The sequence below is a fragment of the Crocuta crocuta genome, unplaced genomic scaffold (assembly GCF_008692635.1).
Source record: "Crocuta crocuta isolate KB4526 unplaced genomic scaffold, BGI_CrCroc_1.0 scaffold614, whole genome shotgun sequence".
Lineage (NCBI taxonomy): Eukaryota > Metazoa > Chordata > Mammalia > Carnivora > Hyaenidae > Crocuta > Crocuta crocuta.
The window spans coordinates 1,146,491-1,174,252 of NW_027529673.1; the positions used below are offsets into that span (position 1 = coordinate 1,146,491).

The window sequence follows — 27,762 nt, forward strand, 5'->3', positions numbered from 1 at the left end:
CTATGCTGTTGGTTGTTATTTCTCCTTTCTCCCTTGTAATTATATTTCTTTGAGTCCTTTTCTTTTGATAAGTTTGGCTAGAGTTTTATCAATTTCACTGATTTTTTTTTTTTCAAAGAACCAGGGCTTGTTTTCATTGATCTGTTCTTTTTAGTTTCTATATCATTTATTTCTGCTCTAATCTTTATTATCTCCTTCCTTCTGCTGGATTAAGGTTTGGTTTGTTGTTCTGTTTTTAGCTCCTTTCAGTGTAAGAATGTTTATTTGAGATTCTTCTTCCTTCTTGAGGCACATCTATATTGCTATAAACTTCCCTCTTAGAACTGCTTCCGCTGCATCCCAAAGGTTTTAGACTGTTGTATTTTCATTTTCATTTGTTTCCATGTACCTTTTTATTTATTTTTTTAATTTCCTGGTTGACCCATTCATTGTTTAGTAGCATCTCATTTAACCTCCATGTTTTTGTGATCTTTCCAGACTTTTTCTTGTGATTGACTTCTTCTTTCATAGTGTTGTGGTCACCAAAGAGACATGATATAAGTTTGATCTTCTTGAATTTGTTTTGTGGCCTAATATATGATCTATTCTGGAGAATATTCTGAGAGCACTTAAAAAGAATGTGTATTCTCCTGCTTGGGATGGAATGTTCTGAATATATCTGATACATCCATCTAATACAGTGTACCATTCAAAGCCATTGTTTCCTTGTTGATTTTCTTTTTTGATGATCTATTGATGTAAGATGTGGGGTGTTAAAGTCCCCTACTATTATTGTAGTATCATAGATTAGTTCCTGTTGTTATTAACTATTTTATATATTTGGGTGCTTTATGTTGAGTGCATACATATTTACAATTGTTATATCTTCTTGTTGGATGGTCCCCTTCATTATTATATGTCCCCTTCTTTGTCTCTTTTTACAGTCTTTTTTTTTAAAGTCTTATTTTGTCCAATATAAGTATTAGCTATTCCAGCTTTCTTTTCACATCCATTTGCATAATAAATGTTTCTTCATTCCCTCACTTTTAACCTGGTGTTTTCAGGAATAAACAGAATCTCTTGCAGGCAGCATATAGACATGTCTTGTTTCTTTATCCATTCTATCACCCTATGCCTTCTGATTGGAGTGCTTATTCCATTTAAATTTAAAGTAATTATTGATAGATACTTATTTATTGTCATTTCATTATTTGTTTTGTGGTAGTTTCTGAAAACTTTCTCTGATCTTTTCTTTTCTTTCTTTCTTTTTTACTTCTTTCATGTTTTGCTGATTTTCTTTAGTGATATACTTGGATTTCTTCCCCCTTTATTCTTTGCATAGTTATTAGTGGTTTTGATATATGGTTACCATATATAAACTCTTCTGCATGTAATAGTCTATAATTAAGTTGATGGTCATTTAAGTTTAAACCCTGTTTTTACTCCTCTCCTCCCTTTCTTGTAGGTATATGTTCTTATATTTTATATCCTTTTATTTTTACAGGAATATTTATTTTTACTTCTTTTGTGTTTCCTACCATTGCACTTTCACTTTTGGTCTGTGCTTCCCACTCAAAGCCCCCTTTAATATTTTTTCCAGTTCCCCTTAATATTTCTGGTTTAGTGGTCATGAACTCCTTTAGTTTATATCTGGGAAACTATCTTTCCTTCTATTCTGAATGATAGCCTTGCTGGATAGAGTGTTCTTGGCTGCAGATTTTTCCCATTTAGCACTTTGATATTTCATGCCATTCCCTTTTGGCTTGCTTTGCTAAAAAATCTGCTGATAGCCATATGGGGTTTCCCTCATATTTGTCTTCTTTTGTCCTGTTGCTTTTAAATATTTTTCTTTATCAAAAACATTTTGCCATTTTATTTACAATATGTCTTGTTGTGTAGTTGCTTTTGTTGATTTTGTTGGGAGACCTCTTTGCCTCCTGGATCTGGATGTTTCCTTTCCCAGATTAGAAAGTTTTCAGCTATTACTTCTTCAAATAAATTTTCTGCCCCTTTTTCTCTCTTCTTCTTCTGTGATCCCTATAATGAGTGTTATTACATTTAATGGAGTCACTTATTTCCCTAATATATTCCATTTTGCATAAATCTTCATTTTCTCTTTTGTTCAACTTGATCACTTTCCATTACTCTGTCTTCTAAGTCATTAATTCATTTCTCTGCTTCTCCCAGTCTGCTCTTCATTCTATCAGTGTGTTTCTCATTTAGTTTATTGAAACTTTTATCTCTGCTTTGCTATCCTTCATCTCTGTGTTAAGGGTCTCATTCATGTCTTCCACTCTTTTTTCAAGTCTTTACATTTATTATTTTAAATTCTCTATCAGGCATGTTATTTATATCTGTTTCACTCAGATCTCTGGCCATGACCTTGTCCTGATCCCTCTGTCTTATCATTTTGTCTAAGTCTCTGTGCCTGCTCCTCTGTGTTAGGAAATTCAGCTACTTCTCTTGTTCTTGAGGATAATGGCCTTATGAAGAAGCGGTCTTGTGGTGCTCTACAGTATAGTGTCCCTGTTTCTCGGGAACTGGCACTTCAAGGAGTATCTCCATTGTCTGTGGCCTATGCGCTGCTGGATGCTTTATTCTTTAGGCCACTCATCTATAGAGGTTCTCTTTATCTGTTGTGGGAAGAGTTTGGCTCCTGGCCTGAATGTGGTGCATTTTGAGTAAGTATGATCTGGTCTGCTTATGAAATGAGAAATGTTGCCATTACCTCCAGAACCAAGGCCCCATAAAACTCCTGGGTCTGGAGATTCAGTGTGAGCAGGGGTTTGGGTCAGTCTTCTTGGGGAGGGGGCCCACCAAGGTGGGATTTAGGCAAGGGTGACTGGAAAGGGCAGTTTCACTGGTTTGTGGGGGAATGACTTGGTGTAAGCAAGTTAGGTAATGACTATTGGTGTTAGGCTGGTTACCACAGGTGGCTCTGTGTTTATGCAGAGGGGTGCAATGAGGAAATAGTGCCTGCCAGTTCCTTTGTTCCTTGAGTAGTCTGTGAATGTAGCCTCTCTGGAACACACTCCAAAATGAGCAGATACCTCTCCACTGTATGCCCCAGGCACTCTTCAGCTCGCTGTTTCCATGCTGCAGGTCCATGAGTTGTTTGCCTGCCTTCTCTGCAAGAGTAGCCCCACTGTCTTCCTGGAGTCAAGCACACTGACTTTTAGAACCCCAGGATTTAAGTCCCACTGATTGCAAGAATTCATGAAATTCATCCCTTCTCACTTTCCAAGCCAATTTCTATGGGGTTTCATTTTCCCTGTGCACTCCCATATGTGTTAGTCTGTCTCTTGCATCTCCATGACAAGTGGCTCCCCTCACCCCACCACAATAGCTATGATCCATTTCTCTCCCAAACTGCATCTCCACACCTCCTACCTTCTTCATTGTGGCCTCTTCTCTATCTTATTTGTGGAGTTTGTTCTGCCAATCTTCAGGTTAATTCGTTGGGTATTTAGGATGATTTGATAGCTATCTAGTTGTAATTGTGGGATGAGATGAGCCTGGGATCCTCCTAATCTCCCACCATCTTCTAACCTCATAAATTCTTTTCAGACTTATTTTAAATATCACTCCTGAAAATCTCTTCAGACAACAAGTTAGCCATTGACAAAGGGTAAAATAAGAAAGGTGAAGTCAGTCCCTATCCAGATTATCCCCACATTCCCTAAAGCTGAAAACAAGATTAAAGATTTACCAAATTTGTTACTTGATTACTAAAGGAAAATTTTGTCATTTTATTTGAGTGGAGATAAAAACCTTTCCATCTTTTTTAGAAGGCTAACAGTAGTACTTGTTTAAACTTCTTGAAGTTATTTCAAAACTGTCTTTCATGCTGCTGAGGTCAAGTCACCTTCTCACATGGGATTATCTTCTATTTCAGGTATAAACTTGATGGTAAAAAAAAATTCTCTTAAAGGAAAATGAAGCAGACAGGCTTTTTTGTTATTCTAAGCATACTGTCATGGAAAATTCTAGTGTCACGAATATGATAGTAGATACATTTTGAGAAATGAAATCTGTTGCTTTTTCATAGCTGAATACTTATATTCTTGGCTGAATTATCATTATGTTCTTTTTCCTAAGGTATGAAATAATGAATTTCAAGGAAATGGGAAAAGATTATTTTGATTATATCAATGTTGGAAGCTGGGACAATGGAGAATTAAAAATGGATGATGATGAAGTATGGTCCAAGAAAAACAACATCATCAGATCTGTGTGCAGTGAACCGTGTGAGAAAGGCCAGATAAAGGTAAAATAAAGTCCATGTTTTTTAAATGTTTATTGTAAATTCAAAAGTGTTCGCTATCACTAGCTATTTCTAAAACTTTTAGATACTTGTCTTACCTTTTGTGTTACAAGCTTCTACTGTCAAAAATTGTGTGTTGTTTTTACTTTTCTCTTATTAACTCCTTCCAATAGTATGACCCACAATAGTCTTAGTATTGGACTGACTGAACCAATTGACGGTTGAATCATGTTTGCCCACATACTTTGTATTCATGTAAATCTTTTAAGGACATGCTCTGGGGGATAAATAGTTCACATTTGGGAACCACATTAATTTCTAATTAACTGAACAAATATTTATCAAACTATTACAAATGCAATAGTTTTTATCAGTAGGGCAAAAATAAGTAACACACATTTACTGCCAGAAGAATTATAGCCTAGATGAGGAAAAACATCATAAACACAGATAAGCAACATCATATAAAATGTGATGATTTCATTAATAAAGAAAAAAAGAGCTATATCAGTTAATATAAATGAACAGGAGAGATTACTTCTGAGTAAAATGTTAGACATTGGACCATGAAGAATGGTATGATTTCAGAGCGAGATATGGGAAAATGACCACTTATTGTGGAGGGAACAGTAATAGGAAAGATATAGACGTAATCAATTGAAGAATGTTCTGGAATAACAGTAAGTAATTTAGAGTTCATTGCTTTAAATGGTTCTTATAAAAGAGAAAGTCAAAATGATAAATTGAAGCCATATTTGTAGAGAGTTTTGAATGGCATACTAAACAGGTTGAACTTAATTTTTATTAACCAGGAGTCAGAGTAATTTTGACAAAGATGTTGACATACGCTGGGCTATATGTAGTAGGAGAAGATGCATGAATAGTTATAAACACGAATAGAGAAAAAGAGACAAGTAATAAGGACACTATGATAGTGATAACAAAGTCCTGCATTATGGAAGAAACACTAAGAATGGAAAGGGAGCAGGGGAGATATTTGAGAGGAGCATTATATATAAAGGTATAATCAATCAAGGCTACAAAATGGAGGTTGGGTTAGAGGAAAAAAAAAAAAGAAGTCCAAGACAATCAACTGCAGTTTCAAGTCTTAGTAACTAGAAAGTCAAGCATAGAAAAATGGGAATGGTTTTTAGAGAAAAGGCAGTGGGTTAATTTGGGAGCCTATTGGTTTTGATATATTAAGCCAGTGATAGAAAACATTGGTCTACAACAATGAGAAATAAGGCTGAAGATAAAGAGTCAATTCAATAGAGCTAAACTTGGAACTGTTAGAGTAGATAAGTCACTGAACCAGAAAGCATACAGAGAAAATAAATGTGAACAAAGAACAGACATTGAAGATATACTCTGAAAGCATAAAGGAGGCAAGGAGGATACCTGAGGGGCTCAGTCGGTTGAGAGTCCAACTTCAGCTCAGGTCATGATCTCACAGTTCATGAGTTCAAACCCCGCATTGGGCTCTGTGCAAACAGCTTGGATCCTAGACCTTGCTTCAGATTCTGTGTCTCCCTCTCTCTCTCCCAATCCACCACCACCACCCACCCACCCCCGAGCTTACACTGTCTCTCTCTCAAAAATAAACATTTAAAAACACCTACAACAAGAAGAAAAGGTAGGGAGTGAGGGACAACAGGGCCAGGGAGAGATAGAGAACCACATTGTCATGTAAGGTGGTGGTCAGTGGAAGAGAGAGGTCAAGGAAGAGAAGCACTGAGGGAAAGACAGGAAAATTGGAGTGGGTCCTTCATCTGGGCCTTCTGGAAACAGAAGCTTGTAGATGAAACAGAATAGCATGGTGACTGAGCAAGAAGAAATATATGATAAAAAGCAAGTAAGAAGCATTGCTGGAATTGAGAACAAAGAAAAGTTACTTTTAGGCTAAATAAGTTCTAGCCATACTTAGAGGAAATGAAAAGTCAATGAAGGAGAGAAGGAAGATAATGAAAATAAAAGATGTTTATCTATTGAGGTATAATGCCCTGGGGAAGAAAAATGATATCAAATTATTCATCAAACTGTTTTTGAAGTACTACTGTACCACACTTCAGACAGGGTATATACCTGGAGCCGTTGGCCTTGGTTTTTTCAAACAACCTCACATTTACTATGTTTAGAGCATTTGAAGTATTTATTCATTGGTGATTGCAAATAAAATAGAAATAATTCGCTACCAAGTGTAAATCTTTCAAGGGGTAGATCTGAAGATTTGGTAAGCGTAAGACCAGAAGGAAGAAAGACAAGGCAAATAAAGATACATAGAAAGTTGTAATATCTGCTAAATGGCACAATAGCTTATGGAGTATCTAAATCTTTCTATGTTTTGTTATGGTATACAACAAGGGTTAGTAAACCATAACCATGTGCCAAATCCAGCCTACTGCTTGCTTTTGTAAATAAAGTTTTATTGAATACACCATGCCCATTTGTTTATGTATTGTCTATGCCTGCTTGCATATTCTAATACATAGAAGTGAACAGTTCAGTTGAAATTTGAAATAGAGACTGTATAGCCCACAAAACCAAAAATATTTACTATGTGGTCCTTTGCAGAAAAAGTTTACTAACCTTTAATATTCAGTGACAGTCTGCATCTTGCTCAGTCATCCTGCAATTAGATTCTGTATGTGAAATTATTTTTAGACTCACTCAGAATATTGATTGTTCATAATTTCCATTTCTTCCTGTAGAAAGATTAGCCTGAGTAAATTATCACGTGGACATTGTTTGTTTTGACCTTTCACAGCAATACAGTTTGAACCTATAACTTCAAAATGCTGAATGGCTGATTTAAGGGATTTTTTATATATACTTTATATATACTACTGAGAATAACTTACACAATGGAAGAATTTGACTCCCTGTTATCACATTTTTAATACAAGTTATTTTTAATGTTTAGTCTTTTTTTAATCCCAAATTTTATTTTCCTAACCATGTATCACTTCACTGTATTAAATATACAGTTGACAACATTTTCTTCATATGGCTTAATGTTGTCATTCAGAGATTTTATTAAAGATGTCAACATCTCATGCCATTGTTCAGATTTGCTAAATTAGCATCCATGGAAGTACACTTGGCCTACCAAAGGTTCCAATATGTTACCTATTATTATTCCCAAAGAAAGCACCACTACTTCCAGTGTCTTCAAAAAGAATGGAGTCATGATATAACAGAATTGTCACTACCTGTTCGTGAATGTGAAACAGAACATATATAACATGAAAAAAAAGTAAAACAAATCAGTTCTAAACAGAAGAAATAACAAATTGTCACCACTAATTCAAAGCAAAAAAAAAACGATTATAATATTGGAATTATTTTTGGAGCAGGAAATGATACTATTTTGGTATAAAAAAAAAACCCCTGAAATTTACAAACCAATGCAAATGAAAGCACAGGAAGTGAGCATATTTCTAGAAGGAAAAAAATGCAGTTGCTTTGTGTCCTATGCCCTTCTAAGAAAGAGAATCATTCAGTATTTCACATGTGCTCGCTTGCATTACAAAATCTAGTAATTATCCAACAATAGTTTTACCAAGTGTGGTTTGAAATTACCTTAAAACATTTTTTTCTCTATATAAATATTCGTATGCATATTACTAATAAAAGAGTTAACATTGTTAGAGTGTCCTACAGTTTAGACATCACTGTGACATTCATTATTAAATAAAACCCTATAAAGCTAGATATTATATGAAAGACACTGGTCTTGGTCTGAAGAAACACAATCAGCTGGGGGACTGTTCAAAGCTACACAACTATTTAGTGGGTATAAATAAGACCAGAACCCTGGTGATTCTCAAGGCCAGGATTCTTTCCACTGCATATTTCAAAATATCATGAACTCTATCTGTATTGTTTTTAAGTTTTTATTTTAATTCCAGTTAGTTAACATATTAGTTTCAGGTGTGCAACACAGTGATACATACATCACTATGCAAGAATTGTATGCAACAATTTCATATATCACCAGGTGCGCATCACTGACAAGTGCACTGCTTAATCCCTATCACCTATTTAACCTATCTCACATCCCCTGAACTCTATCTTTATATAGACCAATAAGGCTCAACATTTATGAACATGAGCTTTGACGTCCAACAGGCATTGTTTGATCCTTCATTTACCCATATGTGTTATATAAGCTCACCACACCTCTGTTTTCTCCCCTTAAAATATGAATAAAATAAAACCAACCATCTTCTACTACTCTACTCTAATGTTTTAGTAAGATACCAGTATATGGCATGCAGAAAATAGCCATTAGTCAGTATTGTTATGAGGAATGCTTTAGGTAGATTAAGCTGGCCTAATCAGCAGCATTGTTTTACTAATCTGTTTATTTTAAGGAAGGGACTATTCAGACCCTTTCATCATCATTCTCTACTTGTGTGGTAGCAGCATCAAGAGCCAGCAAAAGAGACAGGAAATATATAAGAAAAAGGTTCCAGCTTACATATCTGTATATGGCTACAGAGATCTAGACGCTGTTACTATTGAAGGTCATTAATAGAGTTAGCATGGAAGACAAGGAGTATACAGTGTAATCATTGCTGTGTCTGGTTATTACTGGTTATTAATCACAGTTTTAATTATTTATAAAAATGTTTAATGAATGCTGTCTCTATTCCACAGAGGCTATTAATGCACCAGTGGTGGAAAAAAATAAAAGACATCCATTTCTAAAGAATAACATCTGGGACTCCTTCAACTGTTAAATCATTTCAATTATTTTCCATTGCCTTAAAAAATCAAACAGATGAAGAGGTATATAATAGTCTCAATGACCTTATCCACCATCATCCCAAGCAAATCAAAGCTACTAGAATAGGAAGGAATGGGCTCTGAATTATTGAACCAGATTTTGAGTAGAAATAGAGACCAAGAGATGAACTCCAGGAAAAAATTCATGTTTAGCCTCTTAATTCAATAGAAATTCCTAATAATTTTTTATCATATAAAGAGGTTTTTGAACTTCAGCAGGTAGACAATGTTTTTTTGCTAACAAGTATTCAATTAGTGGAGGGAAGCCAAGATAAATTCAGAAAGCAAAAATTCTTAATTTGAGGGAAAACAGACACAGACTCTGGAGAAAATTCAGTTATATACATACATGTGTAAATGAATGTGTATTTATACATAAGTACAAAAATAGGCATTTTGTTAAATATAGATTTCTAAAGCTAAGTATCCAAAGACTGTTATTTAATTTAATTCTAGACCCTGTCACCGACCAATTTTATGATGTGGGACTGATTGCTTAAACTCAGCTTCAGTTTCTCTGATTATAAAATGAGACTATTAATAAATACTTACACTACCTATCTGATAACATTTGAAATGATTTATGTGAAAGTCATTTCTGCTTTGCAAAGCAGGATATTTGAATAAGAGATTGCTGGATTTTCATTTCTAAAAAAATAATCAAAACTTTAAATATTTACCTCAGGTGATCCGGAAGGGAGAAGTCAGCTGTTGCTGGACCTGTACACCCTGTAAAGAGAATGAGTATGTCTTTGATGAATACACCTGCAAGGCGTGCCAGCTGGGGTCGTGGCCCACTGATGACCTTACAGGTATATGTGTCACAATGTCAGCATGGGTACATGCCTCAAAAATCAACTGAGAAAGGATATACACATGGGTGGAGGGGGTCACATTTGAAGTATTTCTCATCTTGGTGGTCTTGTTCATGTAGCTAAGAATTCCCTTAGTGACAGAAGCCTTCCCAATGCATGGGCTAATCCCAACTTTACATCTCAGGGAGAGATTGGTCAGTACTCCTACTCTCACCCCCTCTTATCCCCAAAGTAGATCAGAATTCCTAGGTTTTCTGCTGGACATTTTCAGCTCATCCTCAGAATAGTCTCAGAATGTTCTAAGCTGGGCCCCAGTTAACCATCATTTGAGGTGGAGAGGGAGTGACTGTTAGCCAAAAAAAGACTAAGATATACCATGACATACCCAAGAGCAAAAAAGTAGCATAGAGGTGAGTGGAAGTTGGTCTAAAACTTTGCTACTCTTAGTCATTTTCCTTCTAAACCAGGAAGCTCCAACAAATGAGTGTTAAAATAATGTTGGCACAGAGTAAAACGTATCGCTGTTTGGGTTTTTGTTTTTGTAAGTGTTGTTTGATTTTTATGTTGTTTGGGTTTGGGTTTTTTTTTCCTCCAAAAATATTAAGGAATATGTCATTGTGTTCTCAAGATTATATTTCATAGCTATTCCTAGTTATCCCAATGTAAAAATAGAATTTAATACCTTTCATCTTTTCTTCTAATTTATGCAATAAAAATTTATTAAATGTATATTATATGTCTGTTTGCCTACCACTGAAATAAAGATATAGAAATAAAGATGCAAACTCTATCTTAAAGAAGTTAATATGGGAGGCAAGAAGGTAAAAATACAATTACAAGATTATTAAAGGGCACAGATTTGTGGACATGGAATATGAGAAAAGGAATTATAAAAGTAGGTTTTCAAGGGAAATAAGAGAAAAACAGTCTAGACAGAGGGCCCACCATGTGGGATGTCAGATCATCTAGTGGTTTGAAAATTAACACAGATTTAGTATCAAACTCCTAGAGGCTAGAAGATTCTGTAATCATCAGTGTTAGACTCCATCCCTCACAGAATGAGAGATTAGCCATGGTAGTTGTATTAGCAATTCCAAAAGCCTGGTTCTAAGAATCCTGTGATCCTGGATCTTTTGAGACCAGCTCACATTAAGGCTTTATTTCAGTGATTGTCAGTGATTGGTATTTATACAGAAGACTTCCCTTTACTTAAAAAGTAAAAAAAAAAAATCTGATTTAATAAAACATCTAAGTGCCTTCTGATAGCACATGAGTCATGTTTTCACCATTAGACATTGAACTTTCTGATACTCATATATCCTGGTATCCCTAGAGCCAACTCAGTGCTAAACATAAAGCCTTCAATAGATGTAGTTGAATGGATGAGCTACAGCACACACACACACACACACACACACAAATTGTGTTTAACTGAAAGTAAAAGAACAAGAATAAATATGAAAATATTAGTGAATACATAATTTAAATTTGTAGTTATAAAAGTTCTCTTTGAAGAAATAAACATTAGTTGAGGCCTGAATGATAAATAGAAGTAGCCAAGAATGGAGAGAAGAACATTTCTGTCTAAGGGAAAAGCACACCTAAGGTCTGCATATGCATATACAAATGGGAAAATTCGAAAGGTAGCAGGAACTAGATCATATATGACCTCCTAGCACATGTTCAAGATTTGAATGTTTGATATAAAGTATAATAAGAAATGATTGCAGGGAGTTTAGCAGAAGAATAAAACCCAACATGATGTAGCAGAAGAATAAAACCCAAATGAATGTATATTTTCAAAAATGTAATTCTGATAGCTGTGCAGAATAATTTGGAGAGGGATGGAAAATAGAAGGGACACCAGTTGGGTGGTTACCACATGTTACCATTGCAGGCAAGAGTTCCTGGTGTCTTGGACTAAACAAGATATTAAGTAAGAGAATCAAATTTTCTGCCTTGAATTTGAAGAAATAGATGCATTCTTTGATAAAGATGAACAGTTTGGTTTTAGACAAGATCAGTTTGACATGAAATTTGAGATTTTCATTATGACTTAATTAACTTCAAAATTTAGTATGAATTAATTTAATAAACTCCTGAGTTTGAGCCAGAAAATGTAATAGGAGCTAGAAATACAAAATACAATCTAAGTTTTCAATAAACTCATAATCTAGTGGGAGAAAAGCATGTAAACGGTAACAACCAAGCATACTAAGTACTGCAGGTAGATAAGGAATGAACAAAGTATTATGGAAGAAGGAAGGAGGGCACACTTAAGATGGAGAATTCCAGAAAGCTTAATCACGAGGAATAATTTTCAGCCCACTTTTTAAAAAGTGAAAAAGATCATATTAGAAAGAGTGTGCAACATCAAGGCCACCACCATTCTCCTAGATGGTGAGCAAAACCAAGTGAGCCATCCTAGACTCTTCTCTATGCCAGGCCAGCCATATCCAGTCACTGGTTAAGCCTAGCTATTTGAGTTACTAAATATTCTTATTCCCCCTCTCCTCTCCATTTGTACAACTCTTCCTTCTATTAGGTTCTCAAATTTCACATTTCATTACTACACTAATTTCCCAGTTTATTTCCCTATTCCCAAATGTACGCCACATGCCTCTAAATCTACTTTTCATCTTGGTGCTGGATAATGTATCCAAAATACAGACTTGTCCCGTTTACTCCATTGTGCAACACTTATCAGTGTTTTCCTATCTCTGCAGATATATTCCAAGTTTTTCAACATGGCATTCAGAATTCTCTGTCTACTCCACCCTCCTGTAATCTTTCCAGTCTCAATCAGTACCTCTTTACAAATCTTTATACTTTACAATTTTACCTTCTAGCATCAAGGGCTGTTTATAATGCTTATCTACATACAATGCCATTTTATTCCTCAATGTCCATACATGTGTTATCATCTCTGCTTGGAAGGTACTTTCTCTGCCTTCTTTACCTGAGTAACTCCTACTCACCCTTCCTTCCTCTGTACTGATGTCACCTCTATGAAATCTTTTTTGATGTACTCAGACTGATAAGCCCCTTATTCTGTAGTTCTAAGCAAATTCTGCTTCCCTCTTAACATCAGTTTTCAAATTGGATTTTAATGGTCTTTACCCTGATCTGCCTCCTCTACTGAATCATTAGTTTCTCAAGGACATAACTATATCTCAATCATATTGGCATTCCCAGCATGGAACAGAATGCCTGGCACAGAGTAGGCACTCAGTCAATGTATGTCAACCTCCAGGAAAATTATGGGGACTGTAACACATGAAGATAAGAGTAGGTACTAGAGCCATCCTCTGGAAACGGCCTTTAGCTAAGGAGCTTGGACTTTGCCTGTAAACAGTGGAGGGCCAATGGAGGTTTTCAAGCAGAAGAATGAAATGCTTTTCCTCTAGCTACATGCATACATGTGAGTTTGCATGTATGTCAGGGTAGGGGAGAAGAAGGTAGGGGGAATAAAAAAATGCCAAACGTACAAAGATCTCCACAGTGATATTATGTGAAGTTTAACCTTTAATTGAGATCTACAGCATTTTCCCGAGGAGCCTATAGCTGTTTGCAACCCTTTCTCACTGACTCCGATTCAAAGCAACAAATCACTTGGGGCTGCTCTCTAGCCAGAAGACTGCTCTGATGACTTCAGCTCTTCCACAGAAGCCACTGAGATGCTTGGGGCTGGCTTCAGGGAATATTTTGTCTTTCTTCTACCCACTTGGCTTATAGTTACCCTACTTCAGCCTATAATATGACAGCTCAGGTCACCTTTGGGTCAGTGCCCTTAGGGTGATAATAGATAGCAACTAACACATACATTATGCTTTCTATGTGTTTGAAAGGAGAACTGTTTGAAACATCTTGCAAATGTTAATCTATTTAGTCCCAACACAATTCTGTAAGACTGTTAGCATGGTTAAGATATCTGAGTCTACTAACAACTGAATGATTATTTGAAAAAAAAAAACAACTAGAGGTGGCAAACAACTGACATTAATGTCTATATATTTACCCATATATTTGTATATATGTATATATTCATAGACAGATGTCTGAAATTCAAGTTATTCACTGTGAGGAAAATATGTTTGTAAGTGCTGGGACTATGGGTTACTTTTTCATGCACACACATACATACATATATGTGTGTAAACATATATGCATATAATATATTATAAGCATATATTTCCATCAATAAAGCCATTAAAATAAATGTTAAGCCAGCTGAATTCTTACTAGCTATCATAAATTGGCAGGAACAAGGAACTAGGAATTAGGAAGACAAAGAAAGAGAATATGGCATGAAAACCAGAAGACTAAAATAAAAGAAAGTTTAAAACTGGAAGATGAGGTCACAACATAGACAATGTCCCTAATCCATCGAGAAGAGCAAGTAGTTATTCTCTAACACTCTTGAGTTTTCTATGTTAGCAGTAAATAGGATAAATAGGATCCCAGGATCCCTGCCCTCAAAGAGATTATCATCCTAAATATTGACAGAGAGTAGTAAAATGTAGAGTGTTAACAACAGAGAGGACCTGAATGCCATAGGATCCTGTATCAGTGGAGGCAACTTAGATGAGCTTGAATTTTGCCTCAGTGGACAGAGTATATGCAAGAACTAAAGTAAAGGTGGAAGTTGGCCAAACTGAAATGAAGAGCATTTGGGACATAGAATACAGGAACTGAGGAGAACCCAGAGTATGGGGCAGAGGGAATAAGACAGGTAAGCAAGGCCAAGGCCTACTCTTAGAGGGCTTTACAAGCCATGGGAAATATTTTGAAGTTTATTCTAATGGAATTTAAAAACCATTATTTAATCATTTACTCCTTTGTTCAATAAATATAAACCTAGCACTTCTTCTCTCTCACGCAATGTTCTAAAGGCTGAAAATATTCCCATACTCAAAACATAAAATTCCCTGCCCTTTTGATGTTTACATTCTACTGGAAAAGATAATTTCAAACAAGGCAATTATCACCTCCAGGAATATACAAAAACTGAATAAGAAAGGAAATGCAAACAGGGTGGGCTGCTTTATGAATATTATTCAAATAGCAGCAATGTAAAGAGTGATTATGTTTAAAAGCATGAACAGGAAGGATAGTGATTTCAGAATAGTGGTTTAATCTTCAGAGAGAGAAGAGAGGGAGTCTGATGGGAGTTCAAAAATTTCAATTTTATCTGTAAACTGCATGTGTGTGATTTGAAACAATCATGACAAAATATCACCATTTGTCAAATCTAGATTTTTTTATGTTCTATAATTCCCTCCATGTTTACAATCTTTATAACTTAAAACACTTCATACTAGTTGAGCTATTTAAATATTGAATACTGCAAGGCATAAGTTAAAAATAAAGATCAGAATTGTGATTTTAAAAGGTAGGTAAGAGAAAACCACAGTAATGAAATTTTGCAAATCACAACGTGAATCTATTTGCCTTTTGGACTATGATGATGTAGTGGGAATAAAGAGCAACAAAGAGATCTAATTAGGAATTAAAATCAAAAGAAGGTAATTGTTTCCCTGAGAGAAGATTCTAACTACAATATAATCAGGCTGGAGCAAGGAAGGTGGGGGAGGGGTTGCGGGGATATAGTGAAAGGCAACAATTTGGGTTCCGCGCTCAGAGAATTCCCTAACAGTCTCTGCCAAGACAACTTCTTCATTGCACACCATTCCCCACCAGATACATGCAAAAACTGTACTAGAAAGAATCTTTAATTTGTTTTCTCTCAAAGAATTTGGGTTAGGTTAAAAGTAGCAGATCTTTGGCTCCTTAGTCCAAAGCCCAAGCCACAGAAACCCTTTCAGGTGGGTTTGCCAACTCTGGCAACCTTCCAGCAAACCCACCGAAAAGGAAAAAGCAAAAACAACATGACTTTCGAAAAAGAACTCAGTGGAAAGCTTTATGACAGGAAGTTAGGATGATTTCCTGCTTTTCACTTATAAAGAAATGTATCTTATTTATTTTAAAGACAAAGCTGTAAAATAGAAGGAAGGCAGTGCCTATCAGCATTTTAATGTCAATAGAAACATTCTCTAGGAAGTTTCTTTGGTTTCCTAAGTTACCTAATTGATTTGGAGGTGGAAACCTTTGTATACGCATTAAGGGAGAAAAAGAGAACAGAATCAAACAAAAGGGAGTTGGTGGGAAGCTGGGAGAGTTTGGAGGATGAGCTCCAAGGGGACTAACCACTGACAAGTTTTGTAACTCCAGCATTTGAGATACTTCCTTCTTACAAATAATTACCTCATTTGTGTTCATTGGTTTGTCCTACTTTTCTTGGGAGATTTTTTTTTTTTGCCTTTTTAAAAACATTGTTTATTTAAATAGAGAGCGAGAGAGCAGGGAAGGGACAGAGAGAGAGGGAGACAGAGAATCTCAAGCAGGTTCTGTGCTGTCAGCACTGAGCCAGATGTGCGAGACCATACTAACCGTGAGACCATAACCTGAGCTGAAATCAAGAGTCTGATGCTTAATTGACTGGGCCACCAGGCACCCCTTTTCTCTGCCTTTTAATAAATAAGTACATTTTAAAAAATCATAGGGAGGATTGATTTTCATTACCAAAAACTATAACTATCTTAAGCATTATCTTTTTGAAGCCTATCAGGTAGATATTATTATTTTACAATTGAATTAATTAAGACCCAGGAAGATTCTGTAAATTGCTCAAACTTGTGACTAACTGACAAAACCCATAGAAAATCAAGCCTAAGTACTGTAATTGTCCCAGTATGCTATATCACCTTCCCTTTTCCCTATCTCATTCTGGAATTTTGGGTTTTTTTCAAAAAGCCATAAAAAGGAAGCAATTTCAGGTCATATGTTAATTATCTCCAAGTCTCTCTGATATTTTCATTTAAAATATGCTTAAAATGTGCTGCCTATTTATTACTATTCAATCTAGATGAGGAAAGGGGTAAAAAATCTTTGCCGTATATTAAATATTATTTGCTTCTGATTCTTTAGGGTAGATTTGTTATGAGTTTAGATGAGAAATATGTTTATTTTTATCATTACAATTATAATAAATAGTTCCTATTAATGTTAAAAATGGAACAGGTTTTCATAATGGTGACCTCTAAATTCTTGGCTTCTGGGTTAGACAAAAATTTGAATAGGAATGTATCTAAGCTGGTTATTCTATCATTCATTTAGCAAAAGTTCTTTCATCAAGTTTCTATACTGTTATCAACCTGTGCTAAGTTCATTTGATAGAGATGTAAATGGAAAGTGTCTGACTTTCCATTTATATAGAATCCAGTGTCCATAACAGAAGAGGGCTGACTTAATTAATTGCATTAAGAGTATAACATAAGATATGTGCTATACATGAACCATATGCCAGGTTCACTGGTGGCACAGAGGATAGTACTCATGAGCAAATAGTTCTAATGAGGTTCAAACAACACTGGGCACTGGACATAGTGATCATGGAGATATAATACCCACCCTCAAGTATCCCGGGGCCCGGGCAGACAAACATATAAATTAGAAGGCAATTTCAATTTAATATATTAAGTATGCCAAGCATATAGTAGAAACTGATTTAATGTTTGTCCAATGAAAGAATAAAAGAAAGAAGTGCCTGGGTGGCTCAGTTGGTTAAACATCCAACTTCGGCTTAAGGCATGATCTCATGATTCCTGAGTTTGAGCCCCCCATCAAGCTGTGTTGACCGTGAGGATTCTCTCTCCTCTCTCTCCTCTTCCCTGACTTGCACTTTCTCTCTCTTTCAAAATAAATAAATAAACTTAAAAAAATAAGAGGAAATAAAGGAATGGATGAATAAACAAAGGAAAGGAACAAAGGAGGAAGGAAAGTGTTAAGATGAGAGCATGCAGTGATTACTACAGGAACATTGAGAAGAGAAAATTAACCAGTTCAGTGGTACCTTCAGGGAAGGAAATGGAATTAATGCATGTGAAATTAGAGGTTAACCAGGTAAAAGGGAGAGGAATTTCAAGCAGAAGAAAAAGACCCTAAGTAATGTTACAACATATCATATTTGAGGAATGTATGTGTCTGAAAATACTTTTTCCAAAATAACAAAGCTGTTCAGGGAAGAGTGAAGCATTATTTCACATTTACTCTTATAACCAAGCCAATATTATGGAGAGTATCCTTTTCTAATGATCAAACATCATAATGACAACCAGGTGTAAAAGAAAGTAACTACTTTGTTTAACAATGGAATTCCAGATCTCTAGGCACCTTCTAGATTTTCCTTAAGTTTGCTACATAAACACCAATACAATCTAAGGAAGGTGAATTTATGACAAATGTAGTATAAAAAAATACAGATGAGAATTTGGGCTGTGTGCACACAGTTTGCAACAATTTATCTTTGTTGTTTTTCCATAGCATAGTGGTTTAAATCAAAAGACTTTAGAGTCAGACATATCCATGTTTAAATCTATACTCCGTCAGTGATTCATTGTGTGACTTTATGCAAATTTCCTTCTCTGAACTTCAACTTCTTACATAAAATGGAGGTAATAGCAGTAACTAGTTCAAAGAATTATTGAAGAGCTTAAATAGTGTGCAAGTAATTTAGTACCTGTCAACAGTTCAATTTTACTATCAGTCTAGTGTTAATAAAATTTTAAAAGATATAGTGATGAGAAATTAATATAGAGATAGATTGATTGAAGATGAATGAATCAAAAACTTTGGAAAGGTTCCAGTCTCTCTCTATGGGGTATCTTCCATATTTAAGATCCTTTAAATCAATGACTATCCCAATGAATGGCACAGAATGAACTCTTATCACTAACTATATAAGCATTTCCTTTAAGATCACTCAGATTTTCTTCTTAGGCCTTCTGATTCTAAATGAATGGATTACACAAGATTAATTGTGATCTGAAAACACCAGAAAAGTCATCATGACCCATAACAATAATAAAAGGCATTTGCCATCTTTTTTAATAACAATTTTAAAGTTTATTTATTTATTTTGAGACAGAGAGAGCACAAGCAGGAAAAGGGCTGAGGGAGAGGGAAAGAGAAAATCTCAAGCTGTCTCCACACTATAAACAGAGAGCCCGACCTGGGGCTCAAACTCATGAACTGTGAGATCATGACCTAAGTGGAAATCAAGAGTCAGACACTTAACTGGCTGAGCCACCCAGACACCCCCTTTTTTATATGCCATTTTTGAAGTTTATTTATTTTGAGACAGAGAGAGTGCAAGCAAGGAAGGGCAGAGAGAGAGGGAGAGAGCATCTTTTTTTTTTTTAATCCCTTTCAGTAATCGAAAGTTTTCTGGTTTCACTGAAGGCATCATTATCCACTTCTATTTTTCTCAATCACAAGAGAAAAAAATATATACTTTTAACATTCCTCAAAGGGATCTAGCATCTGTCACCCTCAGTATTTTTACATTTATATCCAGCTATGTGTTTGAAATTAAAACTAAGGATAGCTTTCTGGAGTTTCCCAGGGCTCAGTCTATCTATATTTGCTGCATTGGCCATCTAAGCCAGTCTCATGTTATTATTCTCAGTTATACACTAAAGAAATTTTTGAATTTCAATATATAGCCCCGACTTCTCATCTAGTCTCCACACATGAATATTCAACTGCCTACCAGATACAGCTATTTGAATGTCTAATAGATACCCAAATTCTACATTTCCAAAAATGCAATCCAGGTCTTTATGTTCCTGATATCCAAGGCTGCTCTATCCCTTAGCATTCTATATTGTACCTGATGGCAAATCCATTCTTTCAGTAGCTCAAACCAATAACTTTGGAATCATCTTTTGATTTCTCTCATATCCTTTAATCAATCAATAAGGAAATTCCACCAACTCTTCAAATACAAATTCTACCACTTCTCAGTACCTCCACTAAAAGATCCCTGGCCCTAGTAATCATCATTAATTACCTTTACTATTGAAATACCTCCTAAATAGTATTCCTAATTCTATTCTTGTCCCTACCTATAGCCACTCTTTTTTTTTTTTTTGAGGTGCTTTTAATTTCTTTTAATTTTATTTTTTTCTTTTATATTTTATTGTCAAGTTGGTTTCCATATAACACCCAGTGCTCATCCCCACAAGTGCCCTCCTCCATGCCCATCACCCCTCTTACCCTTTCTCCCTCCCCCATCAGCCCTCACTTTGTTCTCAGCATTCAAGAGTCTCTCATGGTTTGCCTCCCTCCCTCCCTCTCCCCAACTATATTTCTCCCTTCCCCTCCCCCATGGTCCTCTGTTAAGTTTCTCCTGTTCCACTTATGAGATCTGTCCTCTCTGCCTGACTTATTTCACTTAGCATAACACCCTCAGGTTCCATCCACATTGCTACAAATGACCAGATTTAATTCCTTCTCGTTTCCATGTACAGTATTCCATTGTATAGATAAACCACATCTTCTTGATCCATTTATCAGTTGATAGACATTTAGGCTCTTTCCATGATTGGGCTATTGTTGAAAGTGCTACAGCTACTTCTTAATACCCCAAACAGAGAAACCTTTTTTGAAAAGTAAGCCAGATCATGCTACTCCACTGTCGAAGAAACTGCAATGATTTCCTATCTCATTAAAAGTCAAAGTCCTTACAAATTTATGTTCTGTATAATCTGGCCCTTTGGTATATTTCTGGAGTACCTTCCCCTTCAGTTCATCTCCCCTCCCCCTAAAACATTGGTCTTTTTTTTTCTTCTGTTAAATCACCCAAAAGGCTTTTATCCTAGGGTCATAGCTCTAGCTGTTCTCTCTGCCTGGAATGTTCTACCCCAGACAACCATAGTATTATCCTTCCTTCTTCCAAGTCCTTGCCCAAATGTCTACCATGAGCAGCTTGTTTAATCCTACCAGTTATCCCGCCTTATCCTCTTCTCTGATTGTCTCCATTCACATATAACCTCTGATTCACATAAATTCTCTGATTTTCTCCATTCACATATAACCTTTTATTCTATTATACTATTTATTTATTAATTTATTTTTATCAACCATATGCATATTGTCCGTATCCCCAGTTGGCATATTAAGCTAAAAAGTAGGGTTTCTTTTTTCTTGCATGTTTTGTTCACTTTGGAATATAAAGCTCCTAGAACATAATAGATCCTCAATATATATTTACTAAATAAATAAATTACAGAATAGAAGACAGGAAACAAATCCCATGTATTGAGTACCTGACACCATCGTAATAGGAATTTTGTATTCTGCCACCTAATCGTCCTTATCCTCCAAAAAGGTTGGACACATTATCTCCATTCTAGAGAAGACTGGAGTTGAAAATGTAAAAAGGGTGCCCGGGGGGCTCAGTCAGTTAAGCAGCCAACTTCAGCTCAGGTCATGATCTCGCAGTCTGTAAGTTCGAGTCTCCCGTAGAGCTCTGTGCTAACAGCTTTGGATTCTACGTCTCCCTCTCTCTCTGCACCTCCCCTGCTTTCTCTTTGTCTCTGTCTCTCTCTCTCTCAAAAATAAATAAATGTTAAAAAAAATTTAAAAAAGAAAAAAGAAAATGTAAAATATGCTTGTGGTTACATAGTAAAGTAACAGAAATAAGGTTCAAGCCTTACTGTAAAAGCCCTTATGTAAAATGTCTGTCTTTTCCTTGATACAGAGCTGTAGGCAATATGGAAATGAGCATGAATCACTGGATCCTTTCTGAAAGGATCTCTAAAATGCAATGAAAAATTTTGTGTGCTTGTCCTTTTCAAATAATGAGCTTGATGAAGCTGTTTTAGTTCATGCTGAAAAGAACAATGATTTTTTTAAATGAAATTCCAGGGCTCATACATCAAAAAATTGTAAAATGCCTTCTTACTCTTCCAAATTCCTGATTTTCATTAACTGATAAATTGTTTATCCCACCAGATAAGTCAAAAAGATGGCATATTTATAAATGTAACACTGTATGTGCCAAGAGAAATAAAATTGCTAAAAGGCCCTCTGAAATAAAATTGCTAAAAGGCCCTTTCTCAACAGAACTTCTCAAAAAAAGTCTTAAAGAGAACATAAGCCAATTTTCATCTTGCCAGAAACCATGAAATGAAAAATGTGCACTGTATTCTTTTCACAATGATAAATTTGTGGCTAAAAACAATGTCATCTTGGTCAAAAACCACTCTGATATAACCAGACTGAAGAAAATCATGTGGTTTCATTGATTTCAGTTTTTGATAAATATAGCTTACCCAAAATAAATTATCACATCTCCCCCCAACAACATAAAACATTATAACACAGTGCCTACCACTACATTACCTAACCCACTTGGAAAATGTTTCATAAAGCATTGGTATATTATATGAGTAATACAAAACAGATAAATGTCTCCTATCTTGCCACCTCTTAAAAATCACATTAAGTCAAGTGAAAAATTCAGAGAGCGTATGTGCTGCCTTGTACTTACAAACAATTTAAGACAATATAATACCATTTACTTGAGGCTGTGTATATGTAAACAGGCTAGAAAGATGAAATGGACCTGGCTTTCCCCCAGAAGAACATAGGACAATCTAATAAAATACACGGCAATTTAGCAGATGTTGAGTCACTACTATTTTATGCATACACTTCCCTTTTTCCTCATTTTCTCACTTCATAATTATGCCGTGAGTTCCTCAAGTCCCATGTTATTTTATATGGTCCTCATTCTAATCCCTGAGATGGAGGCAGGAAGGTATTATTATCTTCCCTCGTACAGCTTTTACTGACTTCCCATTTGATCTCTCAGCAGTAATTGCCAGAAATATTATAATTCTCTTATGACACTCTGTTCTGAGGCTGTAGAGATATGCCTCTGCACATCTGACTTCTGTACTTCACCCTTTTCTTTACATTTCTTCCTCTTTTTTCCACATCTGTGCTTCTCCTCTTGTGGTGCCTTTCACTTCAAATGCTCTCCAGCTCCAATCCTACCTCACTTCTCTTAATTAAAAATGAATGAAATAATGGTGCCTACCTAGTAGAGTGTGGGGTATTAAAGAAGAGATGTGTATAGTGCTCAGCACAGTGCCTAGAGGAGTAGAGTCACAGAGCCTGAGTGTTTGACCAAGACATTGGTTTAAAGGAATAAATGACTGTCTTCGTGTCATCATGGTACAGGCCAAGTGCCTTGAATGGAGTGGGTGCTTGATAATATGCACTGAACGGAGAAGTGAGTGGCATGCTCTAGTTGTGCTGGGTGAACATCTTTAATCTCTTTAATGGTAGGACAAGGCATTAATCTGTCCCCAATAATCTTTATTTCTAGATTTTCTTTTTATAGTAAACATGAGCATTTTAGTTAATAAAATATATGCCAGTGACTCAATTAAGAAATACTTACAATTAGCATAGGGGAAGGAAGGAAAAATAAAATAAGATAAAAAACAGAGAGGGAGGCAAACCAGAAGAGACTCCTAAATACAGAGAACAAACTGAGTGTTGCTAGAGAGGTGTTGGGTGTTGGGTCGGGGGATGGGCTAAATGGGTGATGGGCATTAAAGAGGGCACTTGTTGGGATGAGCACTGGGTATTATATGTAAGTGATGAATCACTAAATTCTACTTCTGAAACTAATACTACACCATATTTTGACTAACTCGAATTTAAATAAAATCTTGAAGGAAAAGAAATACTTACAATATTATGACTTAAAATTCAGGAATTAGTAGGCTTGGGAAGAGAAACGAGAGGTAAAATCCATGCAGAGTACAGATGTAATTTTGCAACCAGCCTCAAGTGGTAATGTAAAGTAAAACCAGGCCTCAGAACACTCCTCACCTGTTTCCAAGGCAAAAAAAAAAAAATCAAGACCATATGACAGGGTCTATGGGAACACAGAGGGAATACTGTGGGACCAGCAAAAATTCTGTCGTAAAATCAGAAAGCCTCTGAACAGTTTGATGGAAGACCAGCCAGCCACACAGGAGGAAAATGTCTTTAATATGCAGACTATTTGAAAAAAAAATTATAAGAGTCGGCCTAAAACCAGAGGAAAGGGTCTAGGAAGTAAAAAAATTAATATAAACAAATGTAAATTAATTGTAAAACACTCATTATAGCTGAAAATATATATGTATAATTTTATAGATAGTCTATAGGTTTTAGAGTGATGACTTAAATGTTTTATTCTAGGAAAACCAAAAACAGAGTTTTTAAAAAATATTTATTTTTGAGAGAGAAGACACCAGGTGAGGGGCAGAGAAAGAGAGGGAGACACAGAATCCAAAGCAGGCCCTAAACTATCAGCATAGAGCCCAATATGGGACTAGAACTCATGAACTGTGAGATCATGACTTGAGCTGAAATCGGACAATTAACTGACTGAGCGAACTAGGCACCCCAAACACAAAAATATTTTTAAGCATTTTGTAGACAGTCCTGAGAAATTGCTTCACTGATGCTTTTCAGGTAATTAGTCTTTAATTTCTCATACATGAATTCCTTTACAAGAGTTTCTCTAAATTAAAGCTCTCATTTTAAGGAAGAGAAATAACATAGGGAAGATTGGAATTCTATATCATTTCTGTTTCGTGTGTAAAAAAACTGAGACTTAGAGTAAAAGTCTCACATTCACAGGAAATAGGTGTGTGTGAGTTGAAAATAAAGTGTAAAGAATCTCCCCATTCTTCAATTGTCTCTCTTTTCTAAAAACAAATTTTTTTAATTTTTTCAAATTTTTATTTAAATTCTAGTTAGTTAACATATAATATAATATTGGTTTTAGGAGAACGTAGTGATTCATCATTTACATACAATGCCCAGTGCTTATCACAACCAGTGCCCTCCTTAATGCCCATCATCCATTTCCCCTCCAGCAACCCTCAGTTTATTCTCTATAGTTCAGAGTCTCTTATTGTTTGCCTCCCTATTTTTTCCTTTCCCCTGTGTTCATCTGTTTTGTTTCTTAAAATCCACATATGAGTGCAATCATATGGTATTTGTCATTATCTGACTTATTTCTCTTAGCATAATACACTTTAGCTCAATCCATGTCATTGCAAACAGCAAAATTTTCATTCTTTTTGATGACTGAGTAATATTCCTATGTATGCATATGTGTGTGTGTGTGTGTGTGTGTGTGTGTGTGTAGCATATCTTTTTCATCCATGAGCCCATGAACATTTGGACTCTTTCCATAATTTGGCTATTGTTGATAATGCTACTATAAACACTGGGGTGCATGTACCCCTTTGAATCAGTATTTTTGTGTTCTTTAGGTAAATACCTTTTAGTATAATTGCTGGATCACAAGATAGTTCTGTTTTTAACTTTTTGAGGGACCTCCATAGTGTTTTACACACTGGATGCACCAGTTTTCATTGCCACCAACAGTGTAAGAAAGTTTCCCTTTCTCTGGTCCTTGCCAAAATCTGTTCTTTCTTGTATTGTTAATTTTAGCCCTTCTGACAGGTGTGAGGTGGTATCTCATTGTGGTTTTGACTTACATTTTCCTGATGATGAGTGATGTTGAGCAACTTTTCATGTGTCTGTTAGCCATCTGGACATTTTAGAAAAATGTCTATTCGTGTCTTCTGCCCATTTCTTAACTGGGTTGTTTGTTTTTTGGGTGTTGAGTCTGATAAGTTCTTTACAGGTTTTGGATACTAACCCATCAGATATGTCATATACAGATATCTTCTCCTATTCTGTAGGCTGCCTTTTAGTTTGGTTGATTGTTTCCTTCACTGTGCAGAAGATTTTTATCTTCATGAATTTTCAATAGTTCACTTTTGCTTTTGTTTCCCTTACCTCTGGAGATGTGTCTAGTAAGAAGCTGCTTCAGTGAAAGTCAAAGAGGTTGCTGCCTGTTTTGTTCTCTAGGATTTTGATAGTTTTCTGTCTCACATTTTGGTCTTTCATCCATTTTGAGTTTATTTTTATGTATGGCATTAAGAAAGTGGTACAGTTTCATTCTTCTGTGTCTCTCTTCTTCTTTAATGTAAACATGAATTCATTCAACCTATTTAACTCCCTGTTGTATGCCAACCACAATACAAAAGCAAAGGCACGGCATCCTGCTGTCAAATTGCTCACAGCCTACCAAGTAGAATAGACATGCAAACTCACTCTGAGCATGGTAGTTGTGCTGTTATGTGCAAAAAATGTTGTGGAAGTGGTGTGATAGATACAGGCCCAGAGGCTGTCCACCTGAGAGGAACCTGTCCTTTGGGGTCAGGAAATCAGAAAAGCCATTCTCAAAGGATCTATCAAATGAAAGAGGATGGAAGAGTTAGCTAGTGAAAAGAGAGAGGGGAAATGTGGGAGCCCGACAGCGACCACAAGAAAGCATGGTTAGGGACGTGGGGATGTGCCTGCACACGGGGCTCCCTGCCTGGGCAAAGCATGCCTGCAAACAGGATGCTCTGCCAGGAGGCCTGCACACAATATCCAAGTTTAATGGTCCGCTCGCAAACGAGGGAACATGCCCTCCTTAGAAGTAAGGAGGAGCCTGGAATTGGGAGCAGGCCTCTTAGTAAACATGTTGTGGTCGCTTCCTCCCTTTGTTCCCCCCTGTCCTTGAAATGTATTTGGCTACTGGCCCTTAATTGGTAAAGGAATGCATCTTGTAGATTTCAGTTTGTATCCAGTTACGGGTATAAAATAAACTACAAGAGGGGCTTGCGTAGAATTGTTCCTCCGGGCGGAGTTGTGTCTCTGTCTTTTGTGTGTGTCTTGTCCTTTGTGTCATTTCGTCCGCAAGAGGAAAGGTAAAAATGGAGCAAAGTATTTCAGTCAGCACATTTTATTATTTAAATTCATACACTGTGTTTTTCCTCTCTTCTTCATCTGCAGTATGACCGGAAGTCATATTTTTCAAAGCTTTTCCCTACAAATGTGCATCTATGATAATCCTTCCCCTTAGCACCCTGCAGTATCATTAAGCCATCCTTTATGCTTTAATTATGAAATAAATCTTTCCATATAATTTCAAACTCCCCTATAAAATATAACCAATATAAAAGAACAAAAATAAATACTAAATAAAAGCTATGGCCCCGAGTTGTCAGCTCTCTGAGGGCATTTTATTAAGGGAATCTAAAACAAAAATATTTAATAAACCATGCAGGGTAGGATATAAGCTGGGTCCGATGATAAATGGATGGCTGTGAGTCCCCAGTGTGGCAATGTTAGAAATGTCTCACAATCAATCCTTTGGTATTTCGTGCCCATTCAAAAAAATTTCTACACTAGAAAGCTTTAGGGATGCAAAAGCAACAACTTTACAATCAGTGTCTCTGGTCCAGCAATGCAGGACATATGTTCCAGGATGAGAACATTGCTGATAAGTTTGAACCCATGAGATTTCTCAGAAGAAGTCATGGACTTTTGTGAGGTAACAAATATGTATGCCACTACTAGCCTCTCCTTGCTCATGGGCTGACACTGTTGATCTTGATTCTCTTTCCTACTAAGTAGCCTGAAGACCCCTTTCAAAGGGGCATTTGATCAGTTTTCCTCTCCTGATATAGCATCAATTAATCAGTTAAAAATCTCACAGGGTTTAATCTCAGCCCCAGTAAATTAGCTTATTAAACCTTATATGATTCTATTATAAAATAGGTTTAATAATATCTGCCTGCCTTGTTTGTTATGAAGATTACTAAAATATCTAAGAGAATACCTGACATACAGTAGGCACTCAATAAATGTCAGTTTCCTCCTTTTTGTAATGGTGACATAAACAGGAATGCAGTGGCTTCCTATTGAGGCAGTTTCAGATAAAACTTACCCAGCATTTTGGATACAGACTAAATTTTTATTTCAGGAAGTAATCATGGTATGCTTTGTTTCATGATAAGATAATGGTAAAAATCAATCAACTCTAGAGTAAGCCTTCCCTACTGAGGACATTTTTCACTGGCCTAAAGTAAAACATGTTGCAATTAAGAGCCTACTTGAGAAGAGTGAATCTGAACTTCATTGTTAGATGGCACTTATTAAAGA

The 27,762-nt window shown here is 36.0% G+C and overlaps 1 protein-coding gene across 1 annotated transcript in view; it reads left to right on the forward strand.

Annotated features, from left to right (window-relative positions):
- Positions 1-27,762, forward strand: part of GRM5 (glutamate metabotropic receptor 5) — a 504,989-nt gene that overhangs the window by 412,571 nt on the left and 64,656 nt on the right. The window contains exons 5-6 of the mRNA XM_077763047.1: positions 4,078-4,246; positions 9,717-9,843. Of these exons, the coding sequence (XP_077619173.1) occupies positions 4,078-4,246; positions 9,717-9,843 (296 nt within the window). The remainder of the gene's footprint in view (positions 1-4,077; positions 4,247-9,716; positions 9,844-27,762) is intronic.